The sequence below is a fragment of the Lissotriton helveticus genome, chromosome 8 (genome assembly GCF_964261635.1).
Source record: "Lissotriton helveticus chromosome 8, aLisHel1.1, whole genome shotgun sequence".
Lineage (NCBI taxonomy): Eukaryota > Metazoa > Chordata > Amphibia > Caudata > Salamandridae > Lissotriton > Lissotriton helveticus.
Genome location: NC_136069.1, coordinates 70,436,118 through 70,454,773, shown reverse-complemented (window position 1 = coordinate 70,454,773; position 18,656 = coordinate 70,436,118). Strand labels below are relative to the sequence as shown.

Genomic DNA, 18,656 nt, shown 5'->3' with positions numbered 1-18,656 from the left:
TAACCAACATGTTTCTTCAGACTCCCCAAGCAGGTTAGGCAGAGGCCAGGCCGGTCTGTCAGACCCATCTGGGCCTGCGGAGTCTGAGGGCAGATAAAGATCCGTCTCTGAGCCCGGGCACGCTCAGACCTCGCCCGCCCCATCTTCGGGTCATGGCTTGAGGTCTGAGGTCTCCAAGGAGCCAGGTCCATTCCCTGAGGCCAAATTACAAGCCAGGGAAGAGAAGGAGAGCCTGCTGGTACAATATTGAGCATCGGAGGGCCACTTCCGGTTGTGGGGGTCAGAGGACTGTGAGGAGGCAGCAATGGGAGGGACTGGTGCAGCAGTGACTACTACAGGGCAATCTCAGAATAGCAATGTCTGAGGTATCCAAGGAGGCAACTTTACACTTAAGTCCAGATCACAAGCCGAAGAAGAGAGGGAAGGGCTGCAGGTGTCACAGTGAGCATCAGAGGAGCAGCTTGTGGTTGTGGGGGGTGGGGGTGGTCAAAGGACCAAGAGGAGGCAGCAGAGAAAGGCACTGGTGCAACAGTGACACCTACAGGGCAATCTCAGGATAGCAATGTCTGAGGACTCCAAGAAGGGAGGTTCACCCCTGTGGCCAGAACACAAGCCAAGTAAGAGAGGGTGGGTCAAAGGGGTGGCTTTCGACAGCTGGGGGGACTGAGGGGAGGCAGCATATGGAGTCACCAGTGACACTTAAAGGGTAGTCACAGTATGCCACTATTTGAAGTCTGCAAGGTGGCAGATTCACCCCTCTGGGGCCAAAACATAAGCCAAGGAAGAGACTTTGGCCTGACAATGGCGGTTTCTTCATGAGGGCGGGGGAGCGTTGCGCCCCCGCCCGCTGCAAGCCGCGCTAAGTGTTAAAAATAAAATGACAATAAAATGACTTCATTGCCTGTTTATTTTTCACCAAGGCGCGCCACAGCCGGCAGCCTTCCCTCAAGCTGGGAGAAATGGGGCTGTGTCCTCTGCTGCCAACAGGATGCATAGAGGACTGGAGCAGTGGTTGTCTGGATGCTCGAAAGTGCGCATGTCACCATGGCCGGCAGTCTTTCGCCAGCCAAAGTGACATGCATTTGAGTGGACAGCAAGCACAGGCCTCCAGCCTGCCCGCACCATCCAATCCTGGTGCTTCTCTCAATCTGGGGTGACGTCTTGTAGAGTCGCCACGTGGAAGTGCCACGACAGTGTGTACTTGTTGAGGGGTCTGAGATTGGGGATGGGTCTGAGACCGCCGTCCTTCTATGGGGATAAGAAAGTACAGGGAATAGACATACCCCTTTTTGTTGCAGAACCGCCTTTATGTCCCCCTTGGCGAGGAGGGCCTAAATCTCCTCCTGAAAGAGTCACAAAGGTCGCAATTCTTCAGGACCAGTGTCTACAGGTTGGTCCTGAAGAATTGCCGACTGACCCATTAGGGGCAGAAGCCAAGAAACATGTCAACCGTGTACACATACCAGACCCTATAGGATCATTGATAATACAGACCGGGAACACGCATTTTCAGTTAGGTTAGGACACCCCACGAATAAAATGAGTTCCCTCTAGGGCAGTACTAAACCTATTTTAATCCACTACTCACACTCACGCACTACCTAGACCACTTACCCTCACTCACCAAACGGCTGTCTCTTAAAAGACCTCCGGCAAAAAGCCCCTACGCGGGAGCCCGTCGGGCATTGCAGCGCCGGCCCAACGAGGAGCACAGCCCAAGGATGAAGCATATCATCCTTCGGGGTGTGGGGGGGGCAATCCATAAGAGACCTGTTCACTCCCACCCTCGTAAGGAACTGCACATTCTTTTGATTTACGTGTCTTCTAGGAGCGTAGTGCAGGACCTCTTCAAAAGCGCCCGGTTCCTCTATTTTGAATAACCCCTTGGCCGCGGGGCTGATTCCCCTGCTATGCTGGGGGGCACGCACAGCGCCCGGTGCTCATGACGAGGTCAGCTCGTCATGAGCCATGGTGCTCGTGTGCTCATGACTAGCTTTCTTGATTTTTTTCTAGCATCTTGTCAACCTGAGGGCCAAAAAGGACCCCTTTGAGCATATGAGAATACTGCAGGGAGTGTTGGGTGGAAGAGAGGGTCTCCATGAGGAAATCCTCCTCCTAAGGTTGCACACGCATCTCCACGTTGTGGACGATAGCTGCCCTATGAAGGACATCATGGTAAGAGGTGACGTCATCTGGGGTGAAGGCTTTGTAAGGTACAGGCCTGGGTCTATGTCCGCTAGGGTCTGCATCATAATCATCCTAGAGGTCTGGGACCTGAGGGCGATGAGCGGGGTCATGGGGGTCGTAGGATAGCCTTGGACTGTCTCCATCACCTGCTTGATGGCTCCCAGCATGGCTTCAGGAGTGGCCATAGCCCGGAGACTGCTTTAACATCTGAAGTAAATAACATACTGTTGGAGAACGAGGCAGCATCTGTGAGGCCTGCACAAATAACATGACACATTTGTCCTTCACTGGGAACCAAACACCCTAGGGCAGCGCCTGACTCTCAGAGGGTAGCGTTGCAGAGCAGTCTGAGGCTTACTCAAGGGAGGTGGTGTGGGATAGTAATCGCCATTTGCAGGTGCTCAAAAATAACACTCAATAATTGATTGTCCAGTCTGTACTTTGCTTTATAAAAGTAAGAGTACATTTATTAAACACACACATCACTCAATACTATACACCAATTTACAAATATACATAAGCTGTTGGAATTACTTTGTGACATTGCATAACATCTCCACCCCTCCCGCAGGGGGGTGGGGTCTAGTACCACCACTCCCATGTATGCACATCATCTTGCCCCCAATGCAATTAGTTGAACCTATCCTGGAGCGAGGGCCCTGCGCACTGGCACCATCCCAATGGCGTCCCCCTCCCATTACTTCAACAAGCATTAAACAGGGATACACCTGCCTTGGTGACACATGACCCTGACCAAGCATCTCCTACTGACCCTAAAGTATACACCTCTACATCTTAAGGGCTAACAGTCTGGGGTCTTCACCTAAGTGCAGCAGCAAGACTACATGTTTACGCACACTTTAGAATGACAGTACTCAGCACATTTGGATATCATTAAAAATGCATTGCAATTACAGCCCCTAAAGGCATCACAGATGATCACAGGATTAAGTTGTAAATACCGTCAGACACCGTAGCAGGAGTGTCTAGCCACTTAAATTCACTTAGCTTGTGACATCACCTTACACCAGTACTTTACATTGAACATCAGTCCCTCTAAAAGAAATAACCATTAATAAATGCATTTCAGTGCAACTACGCCATTTCACCTCCAGGGGATGCCCTTCTCGAGACATCTCCAACTCAGCCCTTCAATCTTTGATGCACTTCTCAATGAACCCCCAGCTGTAGAACAAAAGTTCCAGCCTAGGAGATGATGCAATCTTCGCTGAGAGTTGAGGGGTTATTCTTTTTAAATCCTCAAGAAACTTAGGGTGGGGCTTAGCTTTGTGCTGGGGGAGAGACTGAGCTGCTCCAGCAGCTCCCCCCAGCACCTTTTCACACTCAAGGGTGACTCCTCTCCTCTGGGGGCCACCAAAACGCCAAAAACAATCCATTCCTCAGGCCTTGCAAGGCATCATGTGGCGCTTCAAGCTCCTGCTGCTTTCTGGGGCCTCGGTCCCACCTGAAACCCCGGGTAAGGGTATGCGGCGCAGGGAGCCCACACCCGGCCGCTCCGCGCTTTGGTCGGGGGCCCGGTCCCACTCGGGCCCCTGGCTCCTCCTTCCTTGTTCAGGGCCCCGGTCCCACCCGGGACCCCCGCAGGCTCTCCACGTTGGAGGGCAGTCCCCGGGACCTGACCCACCCCGGGGGCCTTTCCTGGACCAGCGGCAGAGCCTCACGCGCTTCGCCGTCAGGGGGCCACAGGTCCAAGGTCGCTCACCTTCTGGGGGCCATATCTCAGCCCCTGGAGGTCCGATCTGCCCCATTTTCGCATCTTCTTGCTCCTGGCAGCGCCCCCAGCCACTGGGAGCACTCTCCTTCACTCTCCGGGTCTCCAAAAGGGTGCACTCTGCAGGGAGCGGTCTGCACTGGCTCCCTTCGCCAGCCTTTCGCCTGGCTCTCCTCCTGCGCCTCTCTTCTCCCTGCGCAGAGGCCCCTGCTTCTGCGCACCGGTCCTGGGTGCTTCTTCTGGTGCTGTTAGGGGCCTGGGTGACAGTCAGAGGGTCTCTCCTTCCAACTGCCCATTGCCAGGCTCCAGCACCTTCCACCTCAGCAGACCACACCCCAGAGAGAGCTTCTCTTCCTGTGCAAGTACTTTTTAAAAGTTGAGTAGGGGGCTGGCAGAAAGTCTCTGTGGGTCCTATCAAACAGCGACACATCACTTCCCTGCCCCTGCCCCCTCCTTCTTGTCCAGCCTCTGGGTTTGTTCAAAATGGAGTCCTCCAGTGTCTCTGGCCACATGGCCTCTGACACCCAACTCCTTCCCCCCTTCACTGCCTTCTCTCCTGGGTGCACAGTGACAGCTGCTAGTGGAGAAGCGTGGCTCAGTGGTTAGAGGTGGCAGACCCGGAAGCTGAGATCAGCCGTTGACCAGGGTTCGATTCCCCGCCTCGGCGGGTCTCGGGCTCAAAATTCCACGGACTCGACAATTCTCGCTCCGGTGCCTACTCGACTCACGGGGTCACACTCTGCGACTCTGGGCAATAGCTTGCTTAATCTCCACTACGGCCCCTCGCGGCGGGATGCCTGGCTTTCACCTTGTGGATACCCTGCCAGGGTATCTCACAGGGGAATACCAGGACGGGTTCCCTAAGCAAGCGCCTTGATACCTTCGGGTGATACGTGCGCTATATAAGTCGCAATACATACAATACATACATGGATGAGCCTGTAGCCCCACCCATCTTCTTTGTGGAGAGGAGGCCTTAGCTTGTGGAAGAAAGGTTATCAATCCATCCAGCTGAGGTCAACCCTCAGCCTCGGTCTGGTCATGGCTGGCTCAGAGAAATATGACAGTTCTGTATGACCCAAAAGCAGTACAAATATGAATTTGGACTCTGCCGAATACGTATTTTCACCTACTCTACAATGGACTTTAGTGCATGTCTGGAATCTGTAGGCTTTGTGGAAGTCATTTTAGCCATGGGCCCCACATCCCCATTGGGGGATAGTGAAGTGAAAACACAGTAAAACACACTGACTTTCCCTGGCATGTTCCTTCCCAGGGTATAAAGCCTATTCCATGTCACCACCCAATTCTGCATAAGTCCTGCCACACCATTCACTCTGTAGCTGCTCCTGGACTGCGCACACTAGGAATCTCCCCTGCGCAGCTCCTACACGTGTGCACACGCATGTACACCTGTGTCTGCATGTAACCAGCACGGTGTCCCATACTCCAGCTGCCGCACAGCGGCCTGGTCAAGCCAGGGGGACACCAGTAAAATCTCCATGCAGTCTGCTTCATTATGAGTTCACTGTGGGTGAGTCCCAGATTATGAGGCCCCCCCACAGTACAAGCTCAACAATTAGGTGCTCAAAAAGCGAAAAATCCGGGTGGCCCATAGTGTCAGAACCACCTTCTAACAATACATATTCAAGTAGATGCTGGTGACACTTCTCTATTAATTTTCTTAGATCTAACTGTGGTCTTTGATACCATCTCGCCAACAAGGCTGGTCAGCCGTCTTAAAGAAATTGGGGTCTCAGGCTCCGCTTTGGAGCTTCTGTCCTCATTTCTAACAGATAGGTCACAAAAAGTAAAACCGGACCAATTCTACTCTGACTCCACTTAAATCTTCTGAGGGGTGCCACTAGGTTCCTCATTGAGTGCAACCTTATTCAACATCTATGTCGCCCCACTTGCCAAGGTTATTAGATCTTTTGGCCTGGAGGCACTGTCCTACGCGGATGATACACAAGTAATTGTATCAATCACCAATAGCATTGAGGCGTCCGCAGCAAACTTCAAAAGCTGCTTGCATGCCGTGGCCGCCTGGATGGTAGACAACTACTTAAGACTCAATGGGGAGAAAACAGAAATCCTGATTTTTGGCAGTCAAAAATCCATATCGTCCCTCTCTTGTTTGCCTGAAATGCTCGGCCCATGCCCCTGTCCTGCTGGATCAGCAAAGAATCTTGGACAGCTCACTCTCTTTTGACCCCCAGATCAATAGAATGGCTTCCACCTGTTTTGGCATTATCAGGGTCATGAGGAAGATCTTTCCATGTCTTTCTCTCTCTTCTCGAAAGCAGGCAGTTGCTGCCTTGGTTATGCCCAGGTTGGATTATTGTAATGACCTCTACCCGGACATTAACAAGTTATCTATCCATAAACTGCAACTTGTATAGAATGCAGCAGCAAGATTTGTGATGGGTCTTCCCAAATTTCACCCAGTCCCTGCATCTATTCGTAAATTACATTGGCTTCCTCTAGAAAAGAGAATTCTGTTCAAGGCACTATGCCTTGTCCATAAGTCTCTTCATGATTGTATTTCCGAAGGTATCAAAAGACTCTTCCAACGGTATGTCCCTACCACACAACTGCAGTCTGCCAGTAAAAACTGTCTGGTCGTTCCCAGGTTTAGGAAGGCCAGGTGGGGGGGGGGGAGGGGGGGCTTTTCTGTTGCCGCCTCAAAGCTCTGGAATACTCTCCCTCTAGCAAGCTCTTTTCAAGACTCGCAACTACTGTTTCGCAAGGCCTTAAAAACATGGCTTTTCGCGCTTTAACAGCTAAATCCCATCCTTGCTACTTATGACTGCCGGTTCTATAACTAGTGCATTGATGCCTTTGGGCAAAGTTCACGCTGTGCAAGACTAACATTCATTCATTCTCAACCCTCAGAATGTTAGGAACCCTATGGTGACTGTTGTTGGGGATCCACATGCAGTAAAGGAGAAAAAATGGGAGAAAGGAGTGGAGAAGAAGGTCGAGCAGGAGGCAGTGGAGAGGTAGCCTTGTTGTGCCTTTTTGGCCTTTTGGGAGTGGGAGGCACAGGAGTGTTGAGAGCCTCCTCAGAAGTCAATTTCCTCTTATGCAGCTTGGAAAAAATAGGAAAATGGTTGGCTAACTGTAGCTTAAAATTGAATGGCGACAAAACAGAGTTGATGTTCCTGAGCAATGGCCCTGGTCCGCGGGCCGGGATCAGCTGGCCAGGGAGTTGGGGTCCTTCTCCCACTCCTAAAACATCTATAAAAAATCTGGGGATGTGGCTAGACCAAAATCTCTCCATGGAAACACAAGCCAAAAAACTATCGGCAACCTGTTTCGGTATGCTACGGATGATCCGTAAAATCATGGATCTAATCCCAGAAAAAGCTAGAAAGACAGTGGTCCAGGCTCTGGTGGTCTTGCAGCTGGACAACAGCAACTCTCTATACTTGGGCTCTCCTAAATATGTGACAGACAGGCTGCAGGTGGTCCAAAACGTGGCAGCCAGAATGCTCCTGAAGATCCCCAGACATTAATCAGTGTCCTTTCTGATAAAGCTGCACGGGCTACCCATTCAATCCAGGGTCAAGTTTTAAGCCCTTTGCCTCGCCTACAAAGCCATGCATGTGAGAGGCCCAGCCATGATACAATCCTTCATATCTCCAACAGGCCTCCCAGGTCATCATCTGATTTCCTGATGAACATCCCACAGATAAAGAGATCAAGAGGGTGGGGGGGGCAAGATCATTCTCACACCAGGTGCTAAAACGATGGAACTCAATGACCGCAGAACTGAGACTGGTCAAAAATGAATGGTGTTTGAGAAAAAAGATTAAAACCTGGTTGTCCCAGTGAGTCCTCACCAAATGCATGCTCCTCGGTAGCAATTGGGAAGCCCTTGGGTAGCCATGCGCTTTATAAATCCCATAAACATGAGTAACAGAGTCCTTCAGCAGCTGTGATGGTTCCGCCAGGATCCGACCAGTGCCCGGCTGGATGTGGATTTGCTGCTGCTTGGCACTGAGATGTTTCTGCAGCTGCTGGAGAATTGGTTGGTCAAAGTCCTTAGCAGCAGTAGAAGACAGTCTGGAGGGAGCTGAAGAGGGGCTACGATGGTGCCAAGCTCGATCTCGACTCGGAATGCTTCCGAGTTGATGTCCTTTGGCTCTGAATGCTTCGGGTGGCATGTATGTCCTCCGAATGCTTAGGGTCCATCCGCTTCGAGTCCAAGGATGGCCAAGCCTGCGTCTTCGAGTGGCTGTTGACACTCGAGGCTTCGAAGAGGACTATGGTCCCCAGGTCGTAATGGGCGTCGGGTACAGCTCAGAATGGGGGTGTCAACCATGGCTGGAAGGCAGCGGTGCACTGGAGGCACACTCAGAGGCAGCACAAGAGCTCGAAGGTGGCACCTCCATTTGGTGATTAGAAGGGGTGCCAGTACTCATTGTGATCTTTGGCGGACGCGGGGCCTGCTGAGTAGGGGTGGGTGATATTTGCGTTATCGCGTTACGCAAATCTCTGCGAAATGGTAAAAAATCTCTACGAACACGCAGAAATTCCGCAAACACGCGGAATTGCTTGTTTGCGATGCTTTTTTACTGTTCGCAATTGTTGTTTGTGTGCTCGTGGGGAAATATCTTGCAAACACGCATTTGAGAACGCGAACAAGCAAAAAATTTTGCAAAGTCGTGGAACGCAGAATTTTGGGCAATTTTGCGTTCTCCGGGCAATGAGAAATTACCAAAATTCCGCGAGTGGAACGGAATTTACCGCCCAGGCCTACTGCTGAGGCTCTTCTTTTTCGACTTCTGCCTTGAAGTCAATGCTTTCTGTCAAAAAAGCTACCTCGACTTCAGCACCTGGAGCATCCAGTTGCTCAACATCTGACTCCTCCCGCTCACTAACAAAGTCCGGTGTATTTTTCTCCTTTTTCTGTGCTCCAGGGAGGATGAGGTGATTCGAAGAGCGCACTGGTACCTAACATCTTCTTGTTTAGGAACACAAAATAAGCTGAACAGTAGTCTTCAAGACGATCAGGAGGCAAGCAAAGGCTGCAAACCTCGTGGAGATCTGTCCTCGGGTACTTGGATTGGAAAATGGGGCAAAACGGAAATGGAATCCTTTCCATTATGAGGACGCTCTTGACACAAATGACAGAAGTTGAGAGGTTGGTCGCCAACACAGAGTAGAAGATACACAACAGCGGAGACCAACAAAGAGCATAATTGTTTCAAAGAACTGACGAAAAACGGATCCGAAGGCCCGGCGAGAACACCACACGGTGTTCTGGAAGAGGTGTGGCGCCGCGGCTAGGGCGACTGACTCCGGAATCTGGGGATCACAGTTTGATCCCCAGCACCGGCTGCAGGTTAGCCCAGCACCATGTGACTCTGGGCAATAGCTTGCTTAATCTTCCCGACGTGAAGAACAAGGGCTACGTCCCTCTTTAATGGCCTAATTTATGGGAACTGTCTTAACCTGTGAGTGGGCAAGGCACTTTATCCCACATAGGAAATATTAGAGTAGTAATTTTAGGTAGGCAGAACTGTCTACCTAAACATACTACTGCAATGCCACTAATAGGTGGAGTCACTAGGTCCCAAGACTCGAAAAGACTTATGTGACGAAAAACAAGGGGCCCGATTCACAGAACTAACCTAAGACAAAATCATAAACTTACTACTTTTGGTATTCACAGAAGTTAGGTTTTTGTCTTAAGTTTGTCTTAAGACAGACTTAAGTTAGGATTTTGTCTTAAGTCTGTCTTAAGATAAACTTAAGACAAAATCCTAACTTCTGTGAATACCAAAAGTAGTAAGTTTAGGATTTTGTCTTAAGTTAGTTCTGTGAATCGGGCCCAAGTTTTACACGTCCGAGCCCAACACTAGACGGCGGAAGTATGCAGAGCATGTGTGTCTACAGCCACACATACGATGAAAAGAAAGCACCTTTTCTCAGTAGCGTCCATTTTCAGGTGCTTTTTTTCTATGCTGGCTTTTCTGTGCTGTTAGACAAACAAACATTGCCAATGCCAATAAGCTTGACATGTGTAAGGTATGTGCATGTGAAACGGGCTCACCAAACAAACGTTAAACCTTTTGACTTTGCCAATGCTTGCTTTATTTGCATTCTCGTCCTTGTACTTTGGTTTTTCCATGACAACGCAGGACTTCAAATACCAGAATGCTAAGAAAAACAAAGCTGGACTAATTACCTCCATTTGACATCACTGACTCGAAAACACTTAATGTGTGCATCTTCAAAGGTTTGTTCTGGGCCAACGTCACATTTTGGTGCCTAAGTAGCAATTTACAACCAAATATGTCTCCAGACCGAAGCCTAAGTTCATAACCCTGTTTCCAAACACATTCTAGCCAGAGTAGAGCCCTCTAACCCGCTCCCCCTGCCATTACTGGATTAGCTTCTAGCTGTTGGCGAGTCTGGTGAAAAAGCTCAGTGGGTTAATGTACCTGGGACAGATAACTTTTAGCAGCTAGGTTGGGAGCTCAAATTTCCACATGGCCTCTTCAGCCAATCATCCTTATTTTTATTTATTTATTTATTTTGAAAGTTTTATATAGCGCGAACAAGATCTTGGCAGATATCAGAGCGCTTTACAAAGCATGGATACCAACAGGAGAGTAGATAACAGTCCATTGGGCATAGCGTGGTTGTAGGTAATAAGTGGGGTGAGGTAGGTACATGGGGGAGCATAGTAAAACAGGTACATCAATAATGCTAATAGTACAAATAAGTGGGAGCAAAGACAGTCAGGTAAGACAATAGTACAAGTAATAAAACAATCACAGGGATCGAGCGGATAGTACAGGTCGGTGCAGAGTCTTTAACAAATCCACAGTAATAGTTCAAGTGTATTTAGCCATGAGGATAGCCTTTACTTCTTTCTTAAAAAGTGTAGTGGAGGAGTTCTCGGGTGGGTGAAATAAATACCTTTATGTTGGATAAAAATACCACCCTTTATTTTAAACACTACCAGACCGAGCTACCAAGCACTCAGCATTTTTTAAATAAATACCTAAATGCACAGCCCCACAACCACAAAGTTGTTTCTTTGTGTTTAAAAAAAAAAATGATAATCGCTGTTATTTTTACTCCGTGGTACCGAGTCATCGGCTTCAGAACGATGAAAGCCCTCAGTGGGGGACGCTGGGACCTCTGCAGCCGGTGCATGGACCCCCTGAGCTGTCTCCGACGTCCCATCACTGGGGAGTCATCGCATCGGCTTCAGAACGATGAAAGTCTCGGGCCTGGACACGCACGGACCTCTGCAGCCGGTGCATGAACCCCGAGGGAGTTTTGTGTTCGAAGCCGGCAGCTCCCCGGGGGAGGGGGCAGGGCGGCATCCTTTGGTGTCAGGGCCCAGTAATTACCGGTAATGACAGGTGTGGGTGTCACCCCTGACAGCACCGACTCTGCACGCACAAAGGGCATTAGTAACAGTTACAGCTCCGGTGGCGCTGCGGGGGCATTCCTGGCCCGCGGGGGCATTGCCATGGAGCCGGCGGCGCCCACAATAAACTCCTGTCAGGGCCTGTGTGCCGAGGCGTGTGCTCATCCGCGGTGACACCTCTCCCGGGCCTGGCACAGACCGCTGCAGCGCGCGCACCTCCGTATGCGCGTGCACGCAGGCAGCGTGCGCCATGAAGCTGTGCGCTGAGGCAGTCTTGCTAATGACCCTCAGACGGCAGAGCTCCGAAACACAGAGACTTTCACGACCATATATGTGTTGGCGACGAAGAACCGAAAAACCCAGCACAATCAATGTGTCCATGGGCTTTCAGTTAGCAAATCACTCCATTCTGCAACTTCTAGGCACTTGGAATCATGGAAAATTACCCAGGTGTGCAGACTGAGATGAAAGTCTGCATTTATGTGCGCTGAAAGTGGAAGGTGTTTTTTACCGGGTAAAGAAAGTGGTACACCTAAGTTTTGTTAAATGCGTTAGTTAAGTGGTCTTTTGATAATGTATTGTATTGTATTGTTTTGTAATTGCATTATTATAGCGCTTACTACCCCTGACGAGGCGCCAAAGCGTTTTTTCGGCGAGTCACACACTACCCCGGAACACAAGAAGGATTAGTGTTGAATTAGTTTAGTGAAATATGAAAGTAATTTGAGTGGTGGATAGGTTAGTAAGTTATTTGGATTCAGAAGGATAGCGGAGGGATAGTAGAGGAAAAAAAAATTGCATTTATATGACGCTTGTTACCGTTATTGGGGTGTTGAGGCCCTTTCTTGGTGAGTACAAAGCTACTCCGGAAGCCCATAAAGGATTAGTGTTGAATTAGTCTAGTGAAATATGAAAGTAATTTGAGTGGTGGATGATATGTTAGTCGGTTATTTGGATTGAGAAGGGTAGCAGAGGGATAAAAGAGGGAAAGAGGTTTGCATATATATATATATAGCGCTTGTTACCCCCTGATGGGGTGTTGAAGCACTTTTACAGCGAGTAGCACGCTACTCCGGAACCCATAAAGGATTAGTGATGACTTAGTATAGTGAAATATGAAACTAATTTCAGCGTCGGATATGTTAGTCAGTTATTTGGATTGAGAAGGATAGCAGAGGGATAGAAGAGGGGAAGAGGGTTGCATTTATATAGTTCTTGCTATCCCTAATGAGGTGTTAAAGCGCTTTTTTCGGTGAGTAGCACGCTACTCGGAACCCATGTAGGATTAGTGGTGAATTGGTATAGTGAAATATGAAATTTGATAAGTGGACATGTTAGTCTGTTATTTTGATTGAAAAGGATAGTGGAGTGGAGGGATAGAAGAGTGAAGGATTTAGACATTAACCCCTCCCATGCTCATGACGAGCTCAGCTCGCCATGAGGCACGGTTGCGCTGTGCTCATGACGAGCTGAGCTCGTCATGACCGCCGTGGCGCTCACACGCGGGGATAATTCCCTTGCTGTGCTGAACGTTCCACGAAAACGGGTGTGCTCATGACGAGCTCAGCTCGTCATGAGCACAGCGCCACCGTGCTGCATGACGAGCCGAGCTCGTCATCAGCACCGGGGCGCTGTGCGCGCCCCACCGCCCCCCAGCACAGCGGTGGAATTACCCCCGCGGCCAAGGGGTTAATATATATATTTTTTTATGTATATGGCTGCTTTGAATGAAGTCATTGAATAATGGCCAGCATGGCTAAAGTAGGCTTATTTATTGTCAAGTGATTTATAATACTGAACAGTGGCCAGCTAGATTTTGCGACAGAGCTGTGTGGAGTGTCATGATACCTGTACAGAAATCTATTCTTGTTTGTTACATCAGTGTGTGTATCATGAAACAATGTTTTATGTGTGTGGCTGACACACTAGTATTCTAGAGGCAATTTTGTTTGCGTTTAAGTAGAGGAGCGCATGCTGTGTTGTTTAGTTTTGTTGAAAGAATGCTGTGTGTATCTGTGTGGCCTGAGACAGAAATGCCCTTGGGGGTGTACATCACAATATTGCAGTTGACCTGCAGAAAACTCACATAAACAATAATGATCGACACTATATTGTCAATGTCAGTATATATAGGGAAATGGAATATGTTACTTACCCTGTAAGCATCTATTCGTAGCGTGTAGTGCTGTAGATTCATATGCTTAGCATTCTACTGCCATCTAGTGTTGGGCTCGGACCTTTGCAACTTGTTTTTCTTTTAAGAAGTCTTTTGAGTCACAAGGCATGGTTGTGACTCTTACTGTAGTCTGTATTGGTACGCTCCTATTTATCTTGACAATATAGTGGGAGTTGATATTGTGGATGGCATATTCTTTTAGGTCGCTATTTCAACAGTGATATAATGACACCCCATCATCTTTAGCCCGTTGCGTACGTCGTCACAGTGGGTGTGTGCGGAGGACGGCAGTGGGCCGTCCGAAACACGCCCACTCATTAATATGCCCGCACCGCAGCGGAATTTGCGCCACAGTCAACGGGTTAAATGGCAAAGGACTACGTTTTGTCAAGCAAATGCCTTCTTTTCGACTGTGTCCCTACAAATCCCCAAACTCACCCAAGGTTTTCCATCAAAAACCTTCCAACTAAATGAAGCCTTCCACTCAAAGGAAGCTTAATCTAGCTATTCCTTCTTCTATTTCACAAACTCCACAGGAATTGTGTTACAGATGTGTGCCCTAGAATTTGACAGACAGAATTTGTTTTGTGAATGTGTGCCAAGCAGGTCTGTGTGTCAGTGAGTGTGTGTGTCTGTGTGCTGAGAGAGGACGGTATGTGTAAGTGTTGGTCCAATCTATTCTGCTATAGGATGACTTTTGAAAATTGAGTTGACAAACTCAGCAATTGAACAGATAGGTGGTTAAAGGGTCTTTAGACAAGAAGTTCAGATTAGAGGTATGCCGATCCCTGGCTAACCCAGAAGGATGCCGTGTTACTGCTTAGGGCCAGAAGGGTGTCAAGAAAGCCAGGAACGTGATAAATAATTACGGTCAGTTTAGTTATTAGCAGTGTTTAATTTCAGCCGGTGGTTTCCAATGCTCAGCACCGGCACTTAATTGTCAACAGCGGCGCTTGTGACAGTCGGCCACAAGGTGGCGCTGTATGGCTAATTTAGAGATGATCACAACAACAGTCAATTGTTTATTCAATATGCATTAAAAATGACTATTACCTGCCGCTCAAGCCATTCGTATAATTTTTAGGGCCTGGAGTAGTCCAAATTATCACACTTGTAGGAGTGCGATGGTTAGTAGTTGTGCTGTTACTATCATTGGCAGCGCTGGCAGGGGCAATGTGTGGTGCAAGCTGCATTGACCTCCTGACGAGAGCCCTGGCACTTATATTTTTACAAATTAAGACCCGAGTTAGGGCTTTTTGACCTTTCACCAGGAGCACATGCCCTTTTCACCCTCCATGGAGCTTCTGTTGGGTATGTGAATTCAAAAGGAAAAAACACATATCATGGAACTATTGGTTTGCAACGATGTTAAGTGCACTCCATGTACCAAAATGCTCAGGGGCTGAGCAGCTGAAAGTAATACATATTACAAAAAACAGGGGTCCCTAGTAGTTCAGGGATCTTTCGCAAAAATGATAGACATACGCTCAATAGTATGTATGACCTTTGTCCAGCCGGACAGGAATTTTAATTAAAGTGATAAGCAAGAATAAAGAGGATTTTTTACACAGTGGGTGCAGCCAGCAACCCACAGGGGACAAGACAAAACAAGACTGAAAGTAATACATCACGTGAGTCTAAAACACCAGCTGGATGCCACGCCCACCTGCAGCTAGTGGTCTTTCCTTCTAAGTTCCTCACCTTGAAGTACTTGTCGAGGACTTCACTGTAGTTGTTGCCCTTGGAGAGCCAGCCGTCTGGAATCACCTCAGCTTCCAGCCACTGAATAATGCGCTTCCGCAGCTCGTCGCGATCAGACTGGTAGCAGACAACTGCCAATCAGGGGAGAGGAGGAGAGAGTGTGAGCAAGAGATGTACAACTAGCAGGAGAGGAGGCATACAACAGCCAATCAGAGAGGAGGAGGAGAGAGCGCGTGAGCATGGATGTACAACTAGCCGGCGAGAAGGCGTACAACAGCCAATCAGGGCACAGGAATGAGAGAGAGATGTACAACTATAAGGAAGGGAGACAGTGTACGAGCTATAGATGAACATTATCAATCATGGAAGAGAAAAGGGCTGGGTTCGAGCAAGAGGTTTACATGAGATGGAGAGAGTGTGTGACAGAGATGTACAGTTAATAATCAGTGGAGAAAAAGAGTAGGCATGTGAGCTGAAATGATAAAACCACCAACAAGTGGAAACAGAAACACACAACAGTAGGGAACAAGCAGTATTGAACCTAGATGCACAGAACTACCAATCAGTGATCAGGTGAAACAGAATGGTTACTTACCAGCAGTAATAATTTTGCAGCTTGAGGAATTTTCTGGATTCACATGCTGTGCATTATTCCGCCATCTAGTGGTCTTGTCCTGAAACTTTTGTTAGTCCTCTTTTCTTCTACTGGGTGTCGTTTGTGGCCATTTGGTGCTATGCCCATCCTCTTGTTACATCCGAAGAGCACAACCGAAGCCTCTGTGCTTGGTCGCCATCTTTAGATCATTTTTTCCCCTAGGTGACTTTTTTTTTTTTTTTGGCTTCTTGATGATTTTAGGCAGGATTTTAACTCTCCTTGCAAACTCAAATTTTTGGGGGAAAGTGGAGGGCCGCATGTGAATCCAGAAAATTGTTCAAGCTGCAAGACTACTCCTACTGGTAAGTAACCATTTTATTTTGATGCATGAATCCTTTTTTTGGATTCACATGCAGTGCATTGATTTTGTAGCTGTACTCTTTTTACTCCTGGAGGTGGTGTTGAAATGAGGTTGTGTTTGCAAATAGGTCCCACTCTCGGTCCCACTTGTGGCTCTATCTTCAACTGGATGTCCACGCAATAATGTTTTGTAAAGGTATGAACTGATGATCAGGTGGCTGGCATGTGTTTGTTGCTTATCGGCATGTTTGCAAGGAACGCTGAGGTGCCCCCTTTCTTCCTTGTGGAATGAGCTCTAGGTCATACCTTCAAATGCGTGCCTGCTTCCTGATAGCTGTGTTGTATTGTTTGCAATGTCCATCTTGCAAAGGTGCCCCTTCTTACCGGTAATCTTTTGTTTGAATCAGCTAAGGATGTGAAGAACTGGTTCCCTTTCTGATCTCTTTAGTTCTTTCTCGGTGGTACATCACTGTCCTGCGGACATCCGGCGTGTTGAGGACCACTTTGGCGTAAGCTTTTGGTTGCTAGAAGATCACTTGTTTGATTCATGTGGAATGGGATATGACTTTAGGAAGGAAGTGTGGGTTTGTTCGCATGGCGACCCAGCCAGTGTGTATTTGTAGGTCGGTTTCCTGGATGGTTAGTGCTTGCAGTTCGCTCACCCTTTGTAATGATGTGATCGCAATCGGAAAGACAGCTTTTAAGGTCAGGAACCGCAGTTGTGACTTGCGCAGTGGTTCAAAGGGTGCCTTCTTTAGTTGTGTGCTATGCAGACCTGAGGGGAGTTAGTCTCTTTGCCCCTTCTAGAAACCTTTTAATCACTGGTGCTGTGAAGAGGCTTTTTCCTAGGTGACCTTTTGTGTAGGTTACTATTGCTGGTAAGCCTACCTTTAGTATGCTGTATGTTAGGTTGTCGCCTAGCAGTTGTGTGAGGTATTTTATTACTGTAGTGTCTTCCGTTTTGATGTGCAGTAGTTCTTTACCCCTGCAACACAGAACATATCTGTCATTTTGTTGAGTAGCATCTTCTTGCCTCTTTTAGGATGTCCCTGGATTGGTTTGAGAGGTTCAGGTGGCCAAACTCCATGTCCTCAGGAGCCAAGCTGCCAGACTCAAGGTGTTTACTTCCGGGTGGTGGACTCTTCCACCTTGCATGGCAAGAAGGTCGTGCCTTGTCGGCAACTATATAACGTTCCCTTGTGCCATCTCCACTTGGTCCAAGAACCATGTTTGTCTTGTCCACTGAAGCAAAATGAGGATCACAGTCATGCACAGCTGTCTGCACTTGCTCATGGCCTGGGGCATGAGAGGAATTGGTGGCAAAGCGTATGCAAACCTACCTGACCAGCCTACCAACAGGGCATTCCCCTTGGAGTGGTGGTGTGGGTGCTTCGATGCGAAGTCTTGGCATTTTGCGTTTTCTGGTGTTATGAAGAGGTCGGTCTCTGGTGTGCCCTGGGGTGTGAAGAGCACCCAGATCATTTGTCTGTTTAGTTCCCTTTCTTGTGATATGGAAGGTTGTCTTCTTACCCTGTCTGCCTCTTTGTTTTGTTCTCCTGGTAGGTGCATTACTATTAAGGTTATTCTTCTTCGAATGGCCTATGTGCATATTTCCTGGGCTAGTTTGGCCAGCATGTGTGATTTTGTTCCTCCTTGTTTGTTCAGATAGAACATCATGGTTGTGTTGCCTGTTTGTATTTGTATGGTCTTCTCCTTCACTAGTGTCTGAAAATACTTTAGGACAGGAAGTCAGTCTTTAGTTCCAGGACACTTATGTGTTGGATCACTTCCTACGATTTTTAAGCCTCCCAAGTGTACACCCGAGCCCTACGCATCCTCTGATTTTTAACCCTCCCATGTGTATTCCCCAGCCCATGTGGGATGCGTCTGGGGAGACTGTCACAATTGGAGATGGTTGTGTGAAGGACTGGCCCACCATTATGTTGTTTGTGTTCTACTAAGTTACAACCAGTAGATCCTCTGAACTCCCTGTTGTACGTGACCATTGATTCTGGATGCACTCTTGAAGGGGTCTCGTGTGTTTCGCATTTAGTGTAAGGGGGTTGCAAAAGGCCATCATTACCATCATTTTCACTGTCAGAAACTGCCCCTTGTGGTAGCCGCAAGCTTTCTCTGTGATTGCTTGAACCCTCTTAAGGGCAGGGAATGCTTTTGCTTACACTGTGTTGATCCTTGTTCCTAGAAAGGTCTTTTTCCCTTTGTAGCTTTGTGGATGATTTCTCTAGGTTGATAGGGACACCTAGCCTGTGTATGATGGCCATACGAAGTACGAAGGACTGTTCTGATGTTCTTCTAGCATTGGTGGAAGGAGTTTGCTTTTACCAGGCAGTCGTCCAGCTATGGGTATACGTGAATCCCTTTCCTTATTCGGTAAGCTGCTACTGTGGCCAGACATTTTCTGAATCCCCTTGGTGCTGACTAGATGCAGAAAGGGAGCACTTTGAATTGATAATTGTTTTTGTAGCCGACTAACCACAGGTATTGCTTGTGG

At 48.2% G+C, this 18,656-nt stretch overlaps 1 protein-coding gene across 1 annotated transcript in view; it reads right to left on the bottom strand.

Annotated features, from left to right (window-relative positions):
• Positions 1-18,656, bottom strand: part of FSTL1 (follistatin like 1) — a 137,216-nt gene that overhangs the window by 33,278 nt on the left and 85,282 nt on the right. Inside the window, exon 6 of the mRNA XM_078656646.1 lies at positions 15,190-15,320. Coding sequence (XP_078512772.1) covers positions 15,190-15,320 — 131 coding nt within the window. The remainder of the gene's footprint in view (positions 1-15,189; positions 15,321-18,656) is intronic.